At 35.8% G+C, this 20,455-nt stretch overlaps 1 protein-coding gene and 1 non-coding gene across 13 annotated transcripts in view; both read left to right on the top strand.

The window, feature by feature from the left end:
- LOC114245674 (phosphatidylinositol 4-phosphate 5-kinase type-1 alpha) overlaps positions 1–20,455 on the top strand; it is a 92,177-nt gene that overhangs the window by 58,460 nt on the left and 13,262 nt on the right. For 4 of the 12 annotated variants that reach the window (XR_016324792.1, XM_089735858.1, XM_089735841.1 and 1 more), the window contains exons 13-17: positions 1,513–1,575; positions 5,752–5,826; positions 13,545–13,580; positions 16,735–16,974; positions 19,592–19,811. Coding sequence is in view for 11 of the 12 variants with exons in the window: in XM_089735858.1 (XP_089591984.1) it covers positions 1,513–1,575; positions 5,752–5,826; positions 13,545–13,580; positions 16,735–16,974; positions 19,592–19,811 (634 nt within the window). In the remaining variant the exon portion in view is untranslated. Of the gene's footprint in view, positions 1–1,512; positions 1,576–5,751; positions 5,827–6,495; positions 13,028–13,544; positions 13,581–16,734; positions 19,233–19,591; positions 19,812–20,455 lie in introns of those variants that run through there. The other 8 variants (XM_089735804.1, XM_089735799.1, XM_089735833.1 and 5 more) reach the window with 6 other exon arrangements.
- LOC114245726 (U6 spliceosomal RNA) lies at positions 19,997–20,103 on the top strand. Its single transcript, XR_003624790.2, has one exon. It is a non-coding gene; the product is annotated as a U6 spliceosomal RNA (small nuclear RNA).

The raw sequence follows: 20,455 nt of genomic DNA, 5'->3' as shown, positions 1-20,455 counted from the left end.
GATAGATTAGGTGATACAAACTGAATGAAATTTTTATCGAAATATACCATCTATTCCTGTACTAATTCATATTGTATATACAGGATAATTTAACTAATAGCGTGTAAAAACCATATGTGCCGAATTTAGAACCACTTCGTTTTTTTTTTTTTTTTGCTCAAGTCGGTTAAAGCAATCAATGATGATGATGAAAATAAAATTCTTGGAATTTCGAAATGTTCATACTAAAACCAAATCTCTAACCAATTGTTTACTAATCACGTGTCGAAATGGTGTTTTGTTTCTATAATTAGCGCTCACATTGATAATTATAAAAATTCAATTGGCGATGAAAAATTAAGATTAAAATATGTATGCAGTTTTTTTTTTAAATTATATACAGTACAATTTTAATTATTACTTTCTTTAACTTTCTCGCTTTAATTAGGTAGATGACAGTATTTTTTTTAAAAAAAAAAAAACTTCTATAACTGTTCTGAGATAAGACATTTTTTTTTAAGTGATTTTATGACCTGGTAACTAAGACCTTTAAGTCATGTCTTATTTTAATTTATATTCATAGTTTTATGAAAAATGATAATATGGAGTGAAATGAAATGAAAATGATTAATTTGAGACATTAATCAACTGGGATTGAATTAAATGAAATGAGATGATATGGGATGAAATATAATCTTAGTAAAATGGTGGTCATTTACTATGATTTTTTCAGTGGACCTTTTGGAGGATCCCGAGAAGTTGCGTCGAGCGGCTTTGTTTCATTTTCCCACATTTGTGCACTATCACAGATATTAAACAGTCAATAAACCACCGTTATTACACATTTAAACCTGAAGAAACACTAAATAGACAAAATAAAACAAATCACACAACTTCACTCCTCGCGTTCCCGCCAAAAAGTCCTGATATAAGACAGAATACATTTATCTGTAGATTATGCAAATTGCTAAACAAATTACACCTAAAGTGGGTGTCTGTAATGACGTATTTGTAGCGACGTAACATATAGGACTGTGACGTCATTCTCAAAATATACTTGCATAAAACTAAAGTGCTAAACTAATAAAATTCTGAACGTCGTCCTACCGAACAAAAGTCAATAGAAGATCTCAGTGTAATTCCTTAAGATATGGCGCACGTAAGGTGTGATGTTATGTGAATAGTACTCTCTTTCTCTCTCCCGTCTCTCTTTCTGTCTTTCTCTCTATAACTCTTATGATTCCTGTATATTTTCTTTCGTTCATGAGCTCTACATATATGTGCAGTCAACATCCTATATTAACTATCATAGACAAACCAAGTATATTTTATCAGAGATGTGAGTTGTTAAATATGAAACAAGACACCATCTTTTGTATCATGGAGTTTATTAGTCCGTAATTAATGATTAAAAAATGAAAAACAAAATTAAAACCATATTGTGAATCTTTAAATAGAATACAATTCGATTTGAAACTATACACTTCCATGATATGAAACAATGTATTATGTTATTGTAAACGCGCTCCGCAGTGGACCTGCCGGAAATCAAGGGCAACCACAGGAAGTTCCGAACCCTCGTCACTAGTTACATAGGTACTGTAGGGTGGCCAAGCCTATGTTTTGTGTATATTGTGTGTGTAGTGATACATTTATGGGTGTTGGTGTGACGACAGCAAAAACGACACGTTAAAATAAAATAAAAATAAAAATCTTATTTTATTTTGTAAAGTTTTTAAATTTATCCATTTAATTTAAATTCAAAGTTTCAATACAGTAAAATTCATTTGTGGCGTTTGGGGTGTGTGAAATTGCTTATTTAAGCCGAAAAGGGTGCGTTTTCTTTGTATCTTTGAGATTAACTGTAATACAAATAGTATTGAGACTGTGCAGTTAAGTGTCCAGACTGAAAATATTTCAGTTTATTTAGTCCAATGACTGAAAGTATTTACTATGCGACGCTGACGGGTCCCATTAAACATTTACCAAAATAAATGAATATAACTTAAAAAAGGAACTAAAAGAAAAACATGTTTAATAAGCAAGACGAGTTGAAAATATAAATACTTTATTTTTCTTAAATATATTATACTCAATCCTGTGGACCGAATGATAAACAGTCGACGTCGCCCTTAACCCGTCATGACGTATCCTTCCGATCCATTGACGGTGTTTTTAGGTACCTCAAGCACCGGTCACCGTCCTCGTCGAACCCGTCGCGAGCGACGAAGGGTTCGGCGAGTAAATTAATCCATAGACACAGCCCACCGAGTTCCTCGCCGGATCTTGTCAGTGAATCCCATTTCTGATCTGGCGGTAGATTCTGCGAATCACTGCACTTGTTAGGGCCAGTGTTAGCAACACCTCCGGTTTGAGGCCCGAGAGTTCACCTACACGCTAGGCTAATGCTGAAATAGCCTCTCAAGGCTATCAGCATAAGTAGGAAAAAAACAAAAAAATATTTATGATAAAGAAATTAAATTATTGTTTTGTCAACGGTATCTGATGTGTTTACAAATTTTCAAATCATGGGGAGTCGTATAACGGTGAAGAGACATAGAAACGTTTAAAAAGTGCACATAGATATGTTTGGTAAGAGAGAAAACAATATTTTTTGATCTTATATCTTGATTGAAAAATTATTAAAAATCAAGCGACACCAGCACCCATACTGTGAAATACATTTATAAAACGCATATTATATTTTATTACAAACATTACGTTCTCTTTTATTCATTTTATAATTTAGGCATGCATTAGAGGGTTTGTTCATTTATTTTGTTTTAATATTTTTTTTACTATTAACATATGTAATGACAAACTAATTTTTTACTAATTCAATAAAGAATTCTCAAAAGATGCTTTGTCGGTATTTGTCAATCGGCTTATTTAATTTTTATTTGATTGATTGAAAAAATATATATATAAAGAAATTAACACCTCGCATAAAAAGAAGAAGTAATGCGCTTTAGGAGTATTGATTGTACGGGAAAGACATCGCCTGTAATCAATCGGCTCCAGTCTTTTAGACTCAGCGGTTCGGTCAGTCATGAAATATCTTCCTATAGTGTTAATGAACCCACTGAGTTTCCGGATCTTCTCAGTGGGTCGCGTTTCGGATCCGGTGGTAGATTCTGCGAAGCCCTGCTCTTGCTAGGGTCAGTGCTAGCAAATTAGCCAGGCTGAGCCCCATGAGATCACCTACCGGTCACAGGGTAGCTGGAATAAGCCCCTTAGGCTACCAGTGAATAAATAAGGGGAAAATATGTTAATGATAGGTTGCTTAAGTTTCTTTTTTACAAAATAAAGTTATACAACCACTATGCCACTTCTAAACGATTTTCTTTTATGTTTAACATTTTTTATCCTCACTTCACAGACCTATGAGTGTTTTTGTTTTATTAATCTGGGAAACGGTACAATACATCCACATAGTACGATAAAAATAGTTTACAAAAACAATTCAAGTCTCCGCCGTTACGATAGATGTGAACAGATATGAAATGTTTGATATTAATGACTTAAATATTACAAAAAAAAATAATACTATTACTACAAATCGCACATCAATTATCAGCCTATTAAAAAAAAATTCAAAATTGCAATGCTATATTTTGCGTGTGATAAATGAAAATTGTCGAAATTGAAGAAGTTTGTATTCATGAAAAATGTCTTTAATTGCCTAGGGACTGCCTATGTCTAATATTTGAGTCGTCTATTATCAAAGGTGGCAATCTGACTTTTGGACAATGATTGCTAAATCAGAAAAACGAATTATTGACTTTGTATTCCATTGGCAGTCACAAAACTCTTCGGAACGACATCTTAGATAAATAACAGGTTAACTATTAACCTTCATTTAATGCAGGTTTTGAACCGTATTCTTTGAAGGAGACGATTATATTCAAATCAATCTGTATTGACATATCAATAAAAAACTTTTGTCCAAATGCACAGATTGCCACCTTTGATAATAGACGACTCATTTGTACGCTCTGTGGAAAAAATATCTTACTTTATAAATTGTTCAACAATACACTCATAACGTGTGAATTGTACTTAGATATAGCTGACATTAAAGTACCGACAAGACATTTTTTTCCTTTTCTTTTTAAAATAGGCATGTCGATTTTTTATTATGTATTATTATTATTATTTTTTATTTTTATTTTAAATCACGCACGTCCCCTCGTTCCGAGATACGTAGACGTTTTTGACGAAAAAAAAAAAGATTAATGTAAATGGAAATAATATCTTCTTTTTTTTATTTTTCTTTCCCCACCATTTGTCCGTAATCGGATACTCGCTCGCGTCCGTGGAGGTCTCAGTAAGTTTCCCCGTCCGTTTATTTGTTTGGGAGAATGGCATGTTTTTTTTTCCTCTTCTTCTTTTTTTTTAAATCATTTTAATGTCCATGTTCTTTCACTGTCAATCGATTTTTCTCTCCCTCTCTCTCACGTCGAGTGCTCCGTTAATATTGTCGGAGGTTTTCCGTATATTGTTTTTATAATGGAAATTGTTATAAAGATTCGTTTAATGCTTACAATGGTAAAAGATAATGCTTTAGAAATATGTATGTGTCGAAATTGAATTCGCTATCAAAGCATCAAGACTCTGACCGATAAAATTTTATAGGTAAAGTTACGTATTAAAGTGACTTTTTTTTTTATCTCTATCTCACTCGATAATAGTATGAAAAAAATCTTATAACAATTTTTGATTTGAATGGAAGTTTTGTGATTTGTGCTACCCCGTAGTTTGCTGACGTCATTGGCTCACTAGCTCCATCTCTGTCGAGCTCCTTCGACTCGACTGTTCAGTAGTTGTTCGTGTTCTGGGCGTTTGATTTTAATCATCTTACTCGCTCGCACCCACTGCCTAACGATACGAGTGAAAGAGATAATTAACGTCAAATATGTCGTATAGTGTATGTGTACGTACGTTATCCACAACACATACATCTATCTCTCTTTATAGTTAGTTTTAATGATGTTTTTTCTCTGTCCTGTCGAATTTTGATATGAATGCACGTTGTTTTTTTTTTCTTTGTTTTTTTTTTGACTACGTTTTCGGACTATTGTTGAATTTTTTTCTTTTGTATATGAAATTCATTTACTTCTTCTATTAAGTTTTCATTTATGATTTAACTTTTTTTTTCTGTTTATTAAAAAAGAATATGAACACTGCTATTATTATTATTTATTTTTTAATACTTTTAATAATACCAATGTTATTGGCACTATTATTTATCTTATTAAAAAATTTGTAACCAATTATAATGGAAGCTTTTTTTCAATTGATTTTGTAAATGATGATTTGCAAAAACGCTGACTGATACAAAATTTAATCGAAAATGGCATAAGCTTTGTTTTGCGAATTTAGTGAGATTTGTTTATTTTTTCGCGTTTTTTATTATTATTTATTTTTTTAATACACATTTATTGTAATGTTATTGTGTTGACGGTATTGTATAATGTAGCATAAGTTTTTACGTTTACCAGAAGCAACTTTAATGAATGTTAGTTAAAAAAAAAAATCCCAAAATTTTCAATTCGATATTTGCTTGTATATATAAAGAAAAGTATTACAGCTACTTAATACAAAGAAAATAAATTTAAAAAATTGTAAAATTTTACGAATTTGTACCTTCTGAAAAAAACATGAACAGTTTATTTTCGACCAACTTAAAAAAAAAAACACAATAGCATTTCAATAACTACCCTCATTTTCCAATAAAATCTCATTATAATATTTTAATGTTTCCCTTGACAGCCCTGAAACACTCTCCTTCGAAGCGGAAGAGCATCGCGAAGCCGTCGCGGCCACAAGAGGAAATCGATACGCCAGGTACGGTTGTTGTTTTCTTTGTTCGCTAATACGGTATTGACAGGAATATTGACTTGACAATAACTGGTATTGTGGATCGATAGACTATTACGAGTAAACATTTAAAAAAAAATCTTAAATTTCGACTTTTTTATCGATATTTGTCAGCTCAGTATCCGTTTGCCCGTTTTTTTTTTTAAACTAACCTTAGTTTCTTATTATTAACCAGTATTGTTTATATTTTTATTTTTACAAGTTGAATTTAGTTATAACCCAACCCTAACATTGAATGCGTGATCTGTTTTTTTTGGTACCTTAATTATTATTATTATTATTATACATTTCAGTTTATTATTTTTCTCTCCCCGCTCCCTCTCACCCCCCAACCCCCCTTCCCCTCCCGGTGTTTGTGTCCGCTGTTGTGAAGTCGTTCGTTTTGTCCGATTTTGAATATTATGTGACTCGTTCGCAAATAAATATATACACTTTATATTCGCGTTCGTACGTTTTTTTGTGATGTGTTTTTTTATTATTATATTTATTACGTGTGCTAACGTTCATCCACTGGTGATCATCGGTAACAGCACGACCGTGTCGAATCCGGGGGCAAAGAAAAATAAACTGAAATGTAATTTAAAAAAAAAAAAAACAAGGTCGAAATTATACTAATTACGGGCGTATGTTGTTCAGGACGCTTCATCGGGCGACCTATCAAAGATTACAATCCGGATTATCTGAGACAGGCCCGACTGTCGCCCAGGTCTTCGGTACGTTCTAGCATGAGCGATTTTACCGATACCACCATATCGACGTGGAACCAGCGTCACCCGCCCGCGCCCGCCGAATACCCCTCGGTCCTTTCCGACAGACTGAAAATACTAGACAGGGACAGAATCAATAACTACCAGAGGCGTATCGATTTCGACACTTCGAACTTGACGGCGCGCGATCCGGGACCCTCGTCAGCATTTTACGCCGACAACGCGTACCGGTCCAACGTTCAGGAACGGATGGAGACGCTCTCGGAACAGCTGACGAAGGTTTTGAGCACTGGGGCCGGGAGCTCACACATCAATGGTAGCTTAGCCGACAGCGGCATACAGACGGACAACACTAGCACCAGCGTGCCCCAGATATACGTATCGGAGGCGAACGTTGGACCACCGCTGAAGGAGCTCAGAGACGCGGCCGTCGATACCCGAAACGAGAACAACCTCCAGGACATACCGTTCATAGACGACGATGACGACGTCCGGTGGAAACGTAGGGCCAACATTGAGAAGCACAAGAGCATGTCCAACATACCGGAACGCGTCGAGGAGACAGTTAAGGAGCTCGCCGAAGAGCGCCTCACGAACAGCCTTAATCGAGCGAAATCGCCGACGTTCGTCGAGAAATTCAAAAAATTCTTCGCCGATATAGGCCTCGTCAAACCAGAGGTCGAGAACACAGAAAGAGACGCCAACACTCTACCGAAGAGCCTCAATTCCAGTTACAGAACGAGAAGCGCGACCCCAACTTCGCTGGAGACCCGCGAAACGTCCACGCTGCCCAAGGATATGAGGTTCCGTAAAGTCAGGTCCACGCAGACGGTGTACATAAGGCAAGAGTCGCCGCTGCTGAGAGACAGGGAGGTCCAGACTCCGCCGCAGACTAAAGAGCAACACGTCTCCGTCGTGCAACTCAACGGAGACGAGCACGTAAAGTGTGAGGACTCTGAGAAGTTTCTGAAAGAAATCGTCTACATCAAGAGTATCGATAAAGCCGAGATATACACCGGCAAGGATAGCGGTAGTACAATTATCGTAATACCGCCTGCAGACTGAAAAAATCGTATAGTGCTTGAACGCCGAATTTGATTTTCGATTATTTATTTTTTATCGAGAAAATATCGATTACCGACTCGATTGTTTCATTGAAGTTTTTTTCGATATTCTCAATATGTATTTCTGTAGTAGATGATAGTAGTTTAATCGATGCTTTCTCGTTATCTGTAATTGTGGTATCACGATAAAAGTCGATTGAATCGATCCACGTAGATTAGTGATGGTCCACTGTGTCGATATTATTATTATCGATAAAGTATTTTAGGTGAATGTTAGAAATACGCAATGCGGTTCTTTTAGTGGTTCTAAGCAGATTTTAGACACGTTATTCCTGTTGTATTTCTGTCCTTGGCTGTACTGTACAAACGTTATTACTTAATAAGTTGAAATAATAATATATATATAAATAAAATTTTATGTAAGTTGTTTATGTGAGTTCAATATTTATGATTCAAGACCCTGTGTAGTTGAAAGATGACCGGAGTAGGCCATTTTGTTTACGTTAATACAAGGGATCAAAATTCAATTATAAATATATATTTTATATTAAGTCTTATGTTTTTTCTATGTATTATTCAAAAAGTGTTAATTAATTTTATCTTGAAACTTAAAATCTAAATTTGCACTTTCGTCTTTTCAAACACAATGTTGTAGTTTATAAATAATGGTGTTGTCCTAAATATCGATATTGTTTCATGTCGATAATGAAATTATTACTAAATATTCGAAATTTGTTTGTCCGTAATAAATTTATTTACGGAACACGTAGTGTCACAAATGAATTTGAATTGATTTTGTATATTTATTTTGACTTGAATGGTCGGTGCGAACGGTACCAGTTCAGTGTGCTTAGGTATTCCAATTTTGGTTTGATCCTTAAATTATGAAAAGTTAATGGAAAATGGTTATTATATGAATACGAATAAAGATTAATTATATTTAATGTTGGAAAGGAAAAAAGTTATTGCTTTCTTAGTTTTTTTGAACGACAATTTCAATTGATAACAATAAATATCTTGATTAGTGTTTTATTAGTCATTTATTTGTTGACTCATTTTTATATATGTGGGAAAGAATTAAAAGTTTTTTTATTTATTTAATTTTTATTAAATCACTGAAATTATTATTATTTTATGTAAAAGACAATAGGATTGATAACTATAGATGAGTGACCGATAACAAATAAAAAAGTTTGCCTTTTAAAGTGGCATCCGTATGAATGTGTTTAAAATTACATTCCTGCAGTGAAAGTGTTCATGTTGTCACAAATATAAACTCAACATTGAAATTTTATCTATGTTTTTTTTTTTTAAATCACATCACTTTGATTATTTTAGTTTGATAAGTAAGATGCTCCGAGAAGTCGTATCTATGTAGTTACGTCACAAATATCGGTAGATAGGTATCGACTTAAAAATATATATGTATATCAAAAGTAAGAAGCATCTTGTTTTTTTTTTTACGAATTTATCGATTTTTTTCCCCTACCTATGCTGATAGCCTTGAGAGGATATTTCAGCTTCACGTGTAGGTGAGCTCTCGGGGTTCAAACCGGGTGTGTTGCTAACACTGGCCCTAGCAAGAGCCGTGCTTCGCAGAATCTACCACTGGATCGGAAACGCGACCCACTGAGAAAATCCAGCGAGAAACTTTTTATTTTTTATTGCTTAGATGGGTGGACGAGCTCACAGCCCACCTGGTGTTAAGTGGTTACTGGAGCCCATAGACATCTACAACGTAAATGCGCCACCCATCTTGAGATATAAGTTCTAAGGTCTCAGTATAGTTACGACGGCTGGGTAGGACCTCTTGTGAGTCCGTGCGGGTAGGTACCACCACCACCCTGCCTATTTCTGCCGTGAAGCGGTAATGCGTTTCGGTTTAAAGGGCGGGGAAGCCGTTGTAATGTTAAAAACTCAGTCCTTATAACTCGTATGTCGATGTGGGTAGCGACATTTACGTTGTAGATGTTTATGGGCTCCGGTAAACACTTAACGCCGGGTGGGCCGTGAGCTTGTCCGCCAATCGAACGTTACGCCTTAAACGCAAAACGCTTCATCGAAATGGCTCCGTACTTTTCGCGTAATGCTTTACTGTCTTGCACATCAATGGACAGACACGTATCTGTTATGTCCTTAACATATATATCGACCCTTGAAATACTTGAAAGGCAAACTACTAAGCGACAATGCGTGAACTTTACAGTAGACTAATTGAAAGTTGAAATAACTGAAAACAAAATTTATTTTAACGAATCTAGCTGTAGTAGAATCTAGCTAGTAGCTGTAGGATTGAAATGATTTTAATAGACCTAGAAATATATATTTTTTGCGCATCGAATATGGTTTATTGCCTATCATTTATGTACAAAGCAGTTATTGTCGCTTAGTCATGTTTGCCTTTCAAGCGTCGATATAATTTGTATGTGAAAGTAACTTTTATCTTTGAACTATTATAAAAAATAAATATACAATACATAAATGTTCTTGTCACATTTGCGAGTTGTATGAATGTTTTGATTGAACTATATTTTGCTGAATAAATAAATGGATTATACAGTCAAAACCGTTTACTGCGACCTCGTTTAATACAACATGCCGGTTATAATAACCAAGAACAAAGGTCCCGGCTGAATGCCATATGACCGCCTTATTAAAAATATTGCTTTCTACGACATTGGTAATAACGACATACCTCATAAAACGACCACATTTAACTAATATTTCGGAGAATTAGATCTGTTAGAACGACCGGCTAAGCTGTATTGTAAACAATTTGAATAGGTATCCACATTTGTCTTCAATGGCTTTTAAAATCAGGAAAGAAAACAATAGGATTTAGTTTAGTGTAGGGTCTTTTCTAATTCTTAGAAACAAAACACGTGCATGCGGCAGTCAAAGTCCGCTTCTACATATCTCTTCAGTTAGTTTGTTACTTATCTATACACAAGACGCACCAAAACTTTGTGGAGTTATTCGTGAAACTTTCAAAATGTCACAAAGAAAAAGAAAACAAATTAATATTGAAGAAAAATCGCGTATTATGTAAATATATTTTTCAATAATTCCCTATCGATTTGTTTGTACTTGCACGATACACATTAAACATCACCGGTTGTTACGACTATCGGTTTTTACGACTGAATATGAGCAGTCCCTTCGATGTCGTTATAACAGATTTTGACTGTATATGGATAGAATAGTATTATGCAATATGAAATCAAGCATTCAATTGTTACCTTAAATATTTATTCGAATTAAATTAAGTTTTTCATTAATAAAACCGTATCGGAGACACTAGGAGCCTAATATAAGGTAACTGTTCCCTATTTATAGAAATAATACTTAGAAACTTATTCACAGTGAATTATCACATCATTATAAGACGGTTACAAGAAGACTATTAGTTTTATTTATATGGCCTATCTCATTTTTATTATTGTCGAAAGGGCTTAAAAGAGTCGCTTCCAAAGCCGAAAGGGCAATGACACTATTATTTTTTTCTATGGCTGGTCTCATTTTTATTATTGATGAAAGGGCTTAAAGGAGTCGGTTCCAAAGCCGAAAAAATAAGGACCTATCCCAATTAACTAAACTATAGTCACTAATATCAATAGAAAAACATAATTAAAATTTTATTAATTATTTTTAATGCAAAAAAATATGGAATATCCCTAATGAAATTGTCATTAAACTTGCAATGTTTTCGTTTGCATTAGTCTAAATATATAAATAATAGTTACTATATACAAACATTCCCGACCTGAGTAAATATTTTACAATGTTACAAAATAAATGACCATTTTGTTAAAAAAATGTTTATTTTAATTTATTTATTTCTGAAATAATTTTACAAGCCCGTAGATGGTCTTTAGAGCGTGGACTGTATTTTTGTGTGCTAGCTTCAATAAAAACTTGATTCAGAGTGTGTGCAACTGCAACTAACTGTGCTGCCATACTTATTAGTGTGTTCCCACATTTAAAAACATTATTACAAAATTTTATGTTTAGGATTACCCTAAACAGATGGTAGGGCATATTTAAATTAGGACACTTTAGTCCATTAGCTTTCAGGCATTAGATATTATTGGCGCGTTGTATTTAAAGTCGATTCTCGGATATTTTCCGAACACATACAGGATGTTCGACAAAGTTCTTAAAGGTCCAAAAAAGATTTGGTTTTAGTACGAAAAAAAAACACTTGGTTATGTATTATTGAAACTCGACCTTCCAAAATTAGATGAGATTTTAGTGTGCAGTCAGAATTTGCTTATCACTCATTCCTTACGATCTTAAGCCTTCGTCAAACAGAACGTGTAATTAGCGCGCGTCAGAGCGCTAAACTGACGCCACGCTATGACGCCGAGATATGTTGTACTACTATGGTAACATACCGTCAAACAGAACCCCAGCGCTATAACGCAGCGTTCTGTCGCGGCGGTAGGACGCTTTGACGTCAGGCGTTGTAATTTTTTACAAATTTTATTTTAGCGTCGGAGTGAAGGTGTATTAAAATACTAGATAATGCCCGAAAAAATGATATAAATAGTTAGAAAATATCTATGCTTATACAATGCCACATCTGAATCACTCGATTTCTTAATACTTTTAAATTTTCACACTGCTATCGAAGGCACTATGATTTGGCGAATGCGTTGCGTCAAGGAGCGTTAGACTCATCTAGTCAATTGGTGTGGCATGAAAAGAGCGCGACAATAAGTACGCGGCGCTAAGTACGCGTTCTGTTTGACGAAGGCTTAACCTCTCGTAAAATTTATACAGCGTGTGATTTTTTATAATAAAAACTGAATGCGATTTGATTTTTGTGACCGGATTATAAATTTCATAAATTTGCGTAAATAAGGCACGGTCGGCCCGCGGAGGTGTGTCTTGTTTCTATAAGCCATGAAGCAGTCGGCTCTGGTTTACTACTCACGTCTCGATATGGGAATCACTTGAAAATTTTCCATTAACTCCTGTAATCCACTGTAGATCTTTCATGTGGGGGCTTTAAACCTGTACTTTGGACGTTTTATCATTAAGCGCTTACGTTACACGAAAAAAAAATCCCGAAAAGCTCCCGTTGTAATGTGGCTAGTGTTCATGACGATGGTGAAGTAGAAACCACGCATGACGGAATTTTGATAGTTTTATTTAATTACTTTTAAAATGCATTATTTAACAAATGTTGACGCGTGTCACGCTGCTGGTCGACCGACACGAATCTTAGGCCGCGGGCGCATCCTCCTCCCGCTGCCGTCCCCCGTCCCCTCTCTCGCCCTGAACGTCGTGAACAGCTAGTAAAATTGTAATGAATTTACGTTAATAATACCAAAACCTTTAAAATGTATGTATTATGTTTGATATTGTTGAATAAATAAAAGTTTGAATATGTAATTTGATTGGTTTTAATTATTTTATTACTGGTGGTAGGACCTCTTGTGAGTCCGCACGGGTAGGTACCACCACCCCGCCTATTTCTCATGTGAAGCAGTAATGCGTTTCGGTTTGAAGGGTGTGGGGTAGCCGTTGTAACTGTACTGAGACCTTAGAACTTATATCTCAAGGTGGGTGGCGCATTTACGTTGTAGATGTCTATGGGCTCCAGTAACCACTTAATATCAGGTGGGCTGTCGTCCAGCCATCTAAGCAATAAAAAAATTGTTTTGTTTCCCGTAAACGGACATACGTACAGTGCGTTATAGTATGTATGTATACAAGTATATTTTTCAATTTATTATTAGTATTATATTTTAAATTAAAAATGCTTTTACGGAGTCGTCTGTGATCACGGAAACTGTAAAGTATTTGGAACGTGGCTAATGCGCGGGAACAAATCGTAAAAGTAATTTTAATTATATTTATAAATTTTGGTCATATAAGGATCGTTTATTTCACGCTGACGAACGGATAGGTGGCGCGAGTTCGAGCGGTGTCAGCATCAAAGCAGGTGAGGGTCAGTGCTATGTGTTTTCCATTGCCGGTTCTCGGGGCAGCGAATATTGGAACCGGCGATCGTTGGTTCTAAAATTCAATATGTATATAAGAAAATGAATAAATTCTCTTGAATGCTGATCAAATATTAATTTGAAATGTAAATTAATGGAATGTGCGAGTTTTTAGCGTCAATGTAATGCAAAGTTCGTATGTGACTATGAGCACGCGTTTATTATTATGATAAGATCTTATATACTGTAACTATACTTGAGACCTTAGAACTTGTATCTCAAGGTGGGTGGCGCATTTACGTCGTAGATGTCTATGGGCTCCAGTAACCACTTAACACCAGGTGGGCTGTGAGCTAGTCCACCCACCTAGCAATAAAAAAAATATACTCTATTCCAATTACGAAGTCCCTTTTGACACTTCTTAGAACGTAAGTCTTCACGTTTCGCATGATTTGAAATAGTACCTAATCCTTTTTTGTTCATGGTCGTAAATCGTCATTAAAAAAATACACAATCAATCTAAATCATTATACACTTAATTTACACACATCCAATAACATCATATATATTAATACGCGAAGCAAAAACTTTGTATCCCTTTTTACGAAAATTGCGCGGACGGAGGAGTATGAAATTTTCCACACTTATAGAGAATATAGAAGTGCACAATGCTAATTTTTTTTTTAAATAATGCTTAAAAGATACATTTAATCAATAAAGAAAACATTACACACACTACATACCATGTATTTGACGCACACACGCATGCATACTATTTATTGTCAAACTTTTGTGCTTAGCGTCTGTTGTCAAATTGAGAATAGATTATATATTTTTTGTCTTTGTTAATATTTTTTTATAGTCTTGGCGAAATTTGTGATAATAGAAATATAAAATACTAGCGACCCGCCCTCGCTTCGCTTCGGAAACATTAAAACACACATGAAACAAAAAAAAAAAAAAAAATTAAAAAAAAAAGTAGCCTATGTTCATCAGGGACAATGTCGGCTTCTAATGGAAAAAGAATTTTTCAAATCGGTCCAGTAGTTTCGGAGTCTATTCGAAACAAACAAACAAACAAATCTTTCCTCTTTATAATATTAGTATAGACAATCATAATAGTGTACAAACTTACAATTCCAATTAATTATAGTCGAATTTCGACTACTGCGGGACCTCTAGTAATAATAACAACATCTGTCAAATGGGACTTCGTAATTGGAATGGACTATAGATAAAATCGTGATCATCTTTTTTTTTTTTTTTTTTTGTATTAAAACCCAAAATTGGTTCATGTTTTTGGATATTCATATATTTGATAAGCAGTCAATGATTGAAATTGAATTTAAAAGGGAGACGAAAGCTTAGCAAAGGTTAATCAAAATTATTGTGGTTTTTTTTAGATTGGCTATTGTATTCTGATCACACATTGGCATACATACATTACATGCGCTGCTAAACAATTCTTTGCTGCAAGAATTAAAACACTTTCAAAGCGACGCTTTTTTTTTTCAATCGTTTTTTTTTTTGTATTGCTTTAGCTCACGGCCCATTTGGTGTTAAGTAGACACCGGAGCCTATAGACATTTATAACGCAAATCCCACCACCCACATTCAGACATGGGTTCTAAATTCTCAGTTTCACAGTACAACGGCTGCCCTATCCTTCAAATCGAAACGCATTTCTGCTTCACGGCAGAAATAGGCAGGATGATGGTGTCAGAAGACGTCTTAACACCAGTAATTACGCAAATTATAATTTTTGTCGGTTTGTTTTTTATTGCACGATGCTATTTCCTTTACGGTGGAAGGAATCGGTAAATATGAGCTACGTATTTCGTTAGATTGATACCTGCGTGCGGGATTCGAACTCTGGCACACTCGCTCAATACGAATGCACTGGGCGTCTTATCTTTTAGGCCACGACGACTTGTCTAAACATCGACTAGGGAATGTTCACGAAAACGGGTTCAGATTTGCGTAACTATTGGTGTTGTTAAGGTAGCATGGATGTTTTGGATACCATTTTGAACACCAGGTGGGCTGTGAGCTCGTCCATTCATCTAAGGAATAAAAAATTATAAAATAGTTAAAACCCTTTTCTCAAAGTGGGTGGCGCCTTTAATGTTGCCTTCGATAATCAAGTAACAAAAAAAGGGCATAATGGCATCATATATGCTTCTGGACCAAAAAAAAACTGCTGCTTCTATTCGACTTAAAACAGTTTCACGACACCTATATTATTTGACTTGTTTACCATCAAAAGATTACGTATAATGTTAATCATATTTTAATCGACGTTAAGAGCTTACAAAAACACATCGTCTTCTCGCATTAAAACTGTATAATCTCAAAACTTACTAATTTTACAGGAGAGCGTTTTAAAGGTTCAACATGTGATATTTTTAATATTAATCATCTTTGCAACTTTTATTTTTTATCAGCTACATTATCTGTCTTTTAAAGTAAGATAAGTTTATGTATTAATTTTGTTAATAGTAGTCAAAGCATGGGTAAACTAAAAAAAAAACTAAAAACTAAACTACGCTCTTTTGATAGTATTTATTAGAAAAATACTGGTGATACCAAATGATTCTGCATATTTACTCAATTTCGAATATTTTTCGAAATTGTACACTTTTAATGCGAAAACACGACATGTCTAATAATCACGTCTTCATATATTTAAGAAACACTCCTTTGCTATGCTTTTCGCTTCTCAATAATTTTTGAAGTGACAACAATATTTAGTTAAAAAATAAAGAAATAAAAAAAGATTTTCATATATTTCCTTCCGTTCCATGCTGCGTCGACCTCAATCGGATCTTTGTATTGGGTGACTCCGTATTTAATTTCGATACCCCGTAATCGGATAACGCATGCTTTATACACATTCACATATATTTATTGCATTTGATATTTGCTTACGCCAAATAAAAATGATACGACACGTTAAACGGTCAAGCTCAACCCAAAAAATACAAATTTAAACACGCCATTTTGGATATATGAACGAATAATTAACCGAACGTACTTCCATTGTAACTCTTGCTTCCGTCACGACACAAAATAAATTTTAATGTGCCAAATTTTGTTTATACACTTTTGAATAAATCATGAAACAAAAAAAAACGCTTTTGGTTTCTCTCCATTCAGTTTCGTTGTCTGACGTCACAGCTCATATTACTCCTACCTCAGCGACGTCTCCCGTTTCGACGGCAGCGAAAGCGACCGACTCTTCTATCAAGATGACCTCAGCCGCGAACGAGTCGGAAATCGCTTTCCCGGCCGTTTTAAAAGGCTCACAAAAACAAAGGGTGCCCCCCCCTGTCCCGCCCCGGGGCTCGCCCAAAGCGAAACGCGGCGCCAGCTCCCATTTGAGCTTGGACACTAAAGGTGAATATAGCATATCAGCTTCCGACATCCAATCGCAAACGCCGAACGCGAGTAGCAATGACGATTTTAGCTGTTGTGGTCGCGAACTCACTTATCACGAGCCTCCTGCATGTCGTATTCAGTCTTCCGTTTCTGATCTGCCCGTTAAACTAACTGAATTGACCGCTTCGAACTCGTTTCTGGATTACGTTGAAGACGGACCCAGTATTGTGGAAAGGTCCAACAAAGATTTGAACTCGCAAACGGCCATGATGGCAAAATTTAGCTTAGAACGAATATTTAGAGAGCATTTAGATTCCGGAGAATACAATGATACTTCCTTTACTGAGTCAAGTAGTGAAGATCAAATCGTCAATAATGATTTTGTTGAAAAACTAAATAAAAACAACGACGGAGATGTTAAAGGTAAAAAATCTAAAACCCGATCATGTTTCTCTAAGGACGAAGATAAATCGTCATCCGGTGCCGGGTCAATAGAAAGAGTCAGTGTACATAACATAAAGAGTTCAGATTTAATTACCGCAGCGAAATCTTTGAAGAAGACGCCTAAACTTTCGGACGAGTTAAACAAATCAGAGAGCCAAGTCAAACTAGGGACGTCCAACAGTAAAATATCGAAGCCTGATACCAAATCAGGAATTATAAATGACATCACCATAAAATGTAATGTTCCGACAAGGAAAGACAAAATTATACCGAAAACTTCTAAGCCCAAGGTGGAATTGAGAACATATATCGAAGGCCATGCTAAAGGTGGAATGAGTAAAGACGTAATTGTGTGCCAAAGGAAAGCTAAATCCAAAATTGAATTATTTCAAAAACATATTTTAAAACTACAGTCTGATTCAGAGAACAGCTCACGGCGTAGTTCCGTAACGTCTTTATATGACAGCAAAACGTCCAAAACAAATGACAAGTCAGTGAATGAAGCCAAAATGGTTTTTGAAAAGTCTCCAGTCAGCGAATCGGCCAAAGCTAAACCGGTAGCTCTGATATCGTTCGCCGGTAATGTACATAATAAAATTAAACAGTTTTCCGAAAACGCATTAGCAATTTCAACTCCTCGTAAAGTACCGAGACAGAAGAAGAAAGGTAGCATCAAAAAGAAGACTGATCGAAAAAGGATTTTGGCAATGAAGAAAGATTTAGAGGAAATATTATAAAGAGAAATTGTTATAGAACGTCGAAAAGTAATTGGAACAAACTCTTTAAAAATTGTGAAGAGTTATTTGTGCACACTTAAACGTAAAAGCCATATGATGATTCGCAAATTTGAACACTAAATTTAGTGACAATTGGTTGATTTATGTCTATCAGTCTTGCGGCACGATCAAGGTCTAGTGCAATCAAAGAGCTTCGACCTCAAATTATCGAATCAAATTTAATTCATCTATGTGTTCCATTTAAAGTTTTTTTTTTATGTAGTCACCATGTGTTGTGATTTTATGCTTAATGTAACCGCCAAATGTATGTTAATATCATCAGTTCATATAGTTAGTTCTACTGATTTGAAATCACTATCATATTAAATAGCTGTATTATTTTTAGCCTTTATTTTAATTTTTTGGTTTACCATCTTTGTTGCGTTTATATTGAATTTCTGCTAATCACCTATTGTTTAATTTTACTCGTCCTAACTATGTAGGTATTTAAAAAAATATCTATAGTTTCAACAAGTCAATAATGTTAATATGTTATCCGTTTATTTTCATATACTTATCCAAGTAATTATCAACTATCTTAATCATTCCTACGACCACACGCAAGCATTCCTAAATCCCCCAACAAAACAACTCGACATTGCTTTTTAAGATATCACCTGTGCCACCGGCAAATATATCATCTGGCTCTGCCATAAAATTCCCTCCATGATGCTCCCAGAGTGTGGCTATATCGTCAGAAGTGGTTTGAATAAATTTGTTATCGGTAGACAACGGATTGGCATAACCTATCGTCCACAAGACACAATAGTTACTCGTCGACTCAATATGGTCGTCTGGTAATCTGTCTTCTTCTTCTTCTTCCTAGCGTTTTCCTGGTCTGGTGCCAGGTTCCACTTTCCTACTTAAACCCTTCCTCCAAAAAAAAACACATCCAAAATCTCGTAATCAAGTTTTTCTCTTACAATGGCATTAAGTTAAATACAATTATTTTATGAATATTTCCAAGAGAAGATCGTATAAAAGCAAAGAATCTCAACAACTCTGACTACTGTTAAATAGTTGAAACTTATTCTGAACATCCAAAATGTCCAGTATGACTGTTACTGTCTTGATAAGAAAAACGCTGCGTTGGTTCTCCTATCGCTCCTCCTTTTTTATGGAACAGCAGGCCGAATCCTCGCACGAGATCCCCGCACCGAGGAAACTTTATCTTATTATTAACATTTATCAGCTAAGCCCTAATCATGCCTTTAACACTACTTGAACGGTTTGTATAGCTTCATATGCGCATGTGATCCAAAAGTAACACATTAACATCGTATTTCGGTTATACTTCTAGTCTGTATCGTGCATGCTAAGATCATTATATACGTCATTCGTGATATGCGTCTCAACATTGATATTGTCCCATCTTAACGAATAGAGCTAAGTAGTAATGCTAGTAATCCACTCAGCTGCGGTTCCGACGTCGTGCTGTTCCACGCCTCCACCGCCGTTTGAGGAGAACGCCCCATTGAGGAGCAGTCGCACCAACTCTTCGTCGACAACGTCATCGAGCGCTTCGGGGAGGAGACGCGGTGCATCCAGCGCCGCTAGCGTAATGACCACATCATCAGCCTCGTCTTTAGCGTTGACGCCGGCGGCTTTAAGCAGCGCTCGGAGTAACGAAGCTAGGTGAGCTTTTGTATGACCACCGATTTATATCCTCAGATAGTCCTCATCATTCCCGTGTCATATATCTGTTTACCTCTAAATTCTCTTGGGCAAAGTGAGTCGCGACTTATGACTTATGGAGCCGAAACGTGGACAGCGCGATTAGCCCGTCAGCTCAAGGTCGCTTAGCGAGCCATGGATAAAATGTACTTGCTTCGGCAGTACACATACTAAAATTGGAACGGTACAGAGAATATTAGCATGGCCCCTGCGCAAGTATGACACGCAAAATCGTGAAGCGTTCCACATTTTTCGATCCAGTAGTAGATTCATTCGCGAAGCAGTTGCTCTTGAGTGGTTAGGTCTCCTTCGGAGGCGCTTATAATGCTAAGCGCTCGGGCGGCTGTTAGCAAATCCCACCCCTCCTGGCTGAGCCTATGCTCGCCCACCTGTCCTGGTGAAACTGGGAAGGCCTTCGGGCCACCAGTAATCCTTCAATCATAAAAAAAAGAAGGATAAAATCAGAAATGAGGTTATTCGACACAGAACTAAAGACATAGCTCAAAGAGTAGGCAAGCCGAAGTGGCAGTGGGCTGGCCATATGTGCCGTAGAACTGACGATCGCTGGAGTAGACGGGTTCGCGTAAAACATAAATAAAACGTAA

Source organism: Bombyx mandarina, chromosome 02 (assembly GCF_030267445.1).
Source record: "Bombyx mandarina strain Sakado chromosome 02, ASM3026744v2".
In the NCBI taxonomy this organism is placed as follows: domain Eukaryota; kingdom Metazoa; phylum Arthropoda; class Insecta; order Lepidoptera; family Bombycidae; genus Bombyx; species Bombyx mandarina.
This window is presented reverse-complemented; position numbering and strand designations above follow the sequence as displayed.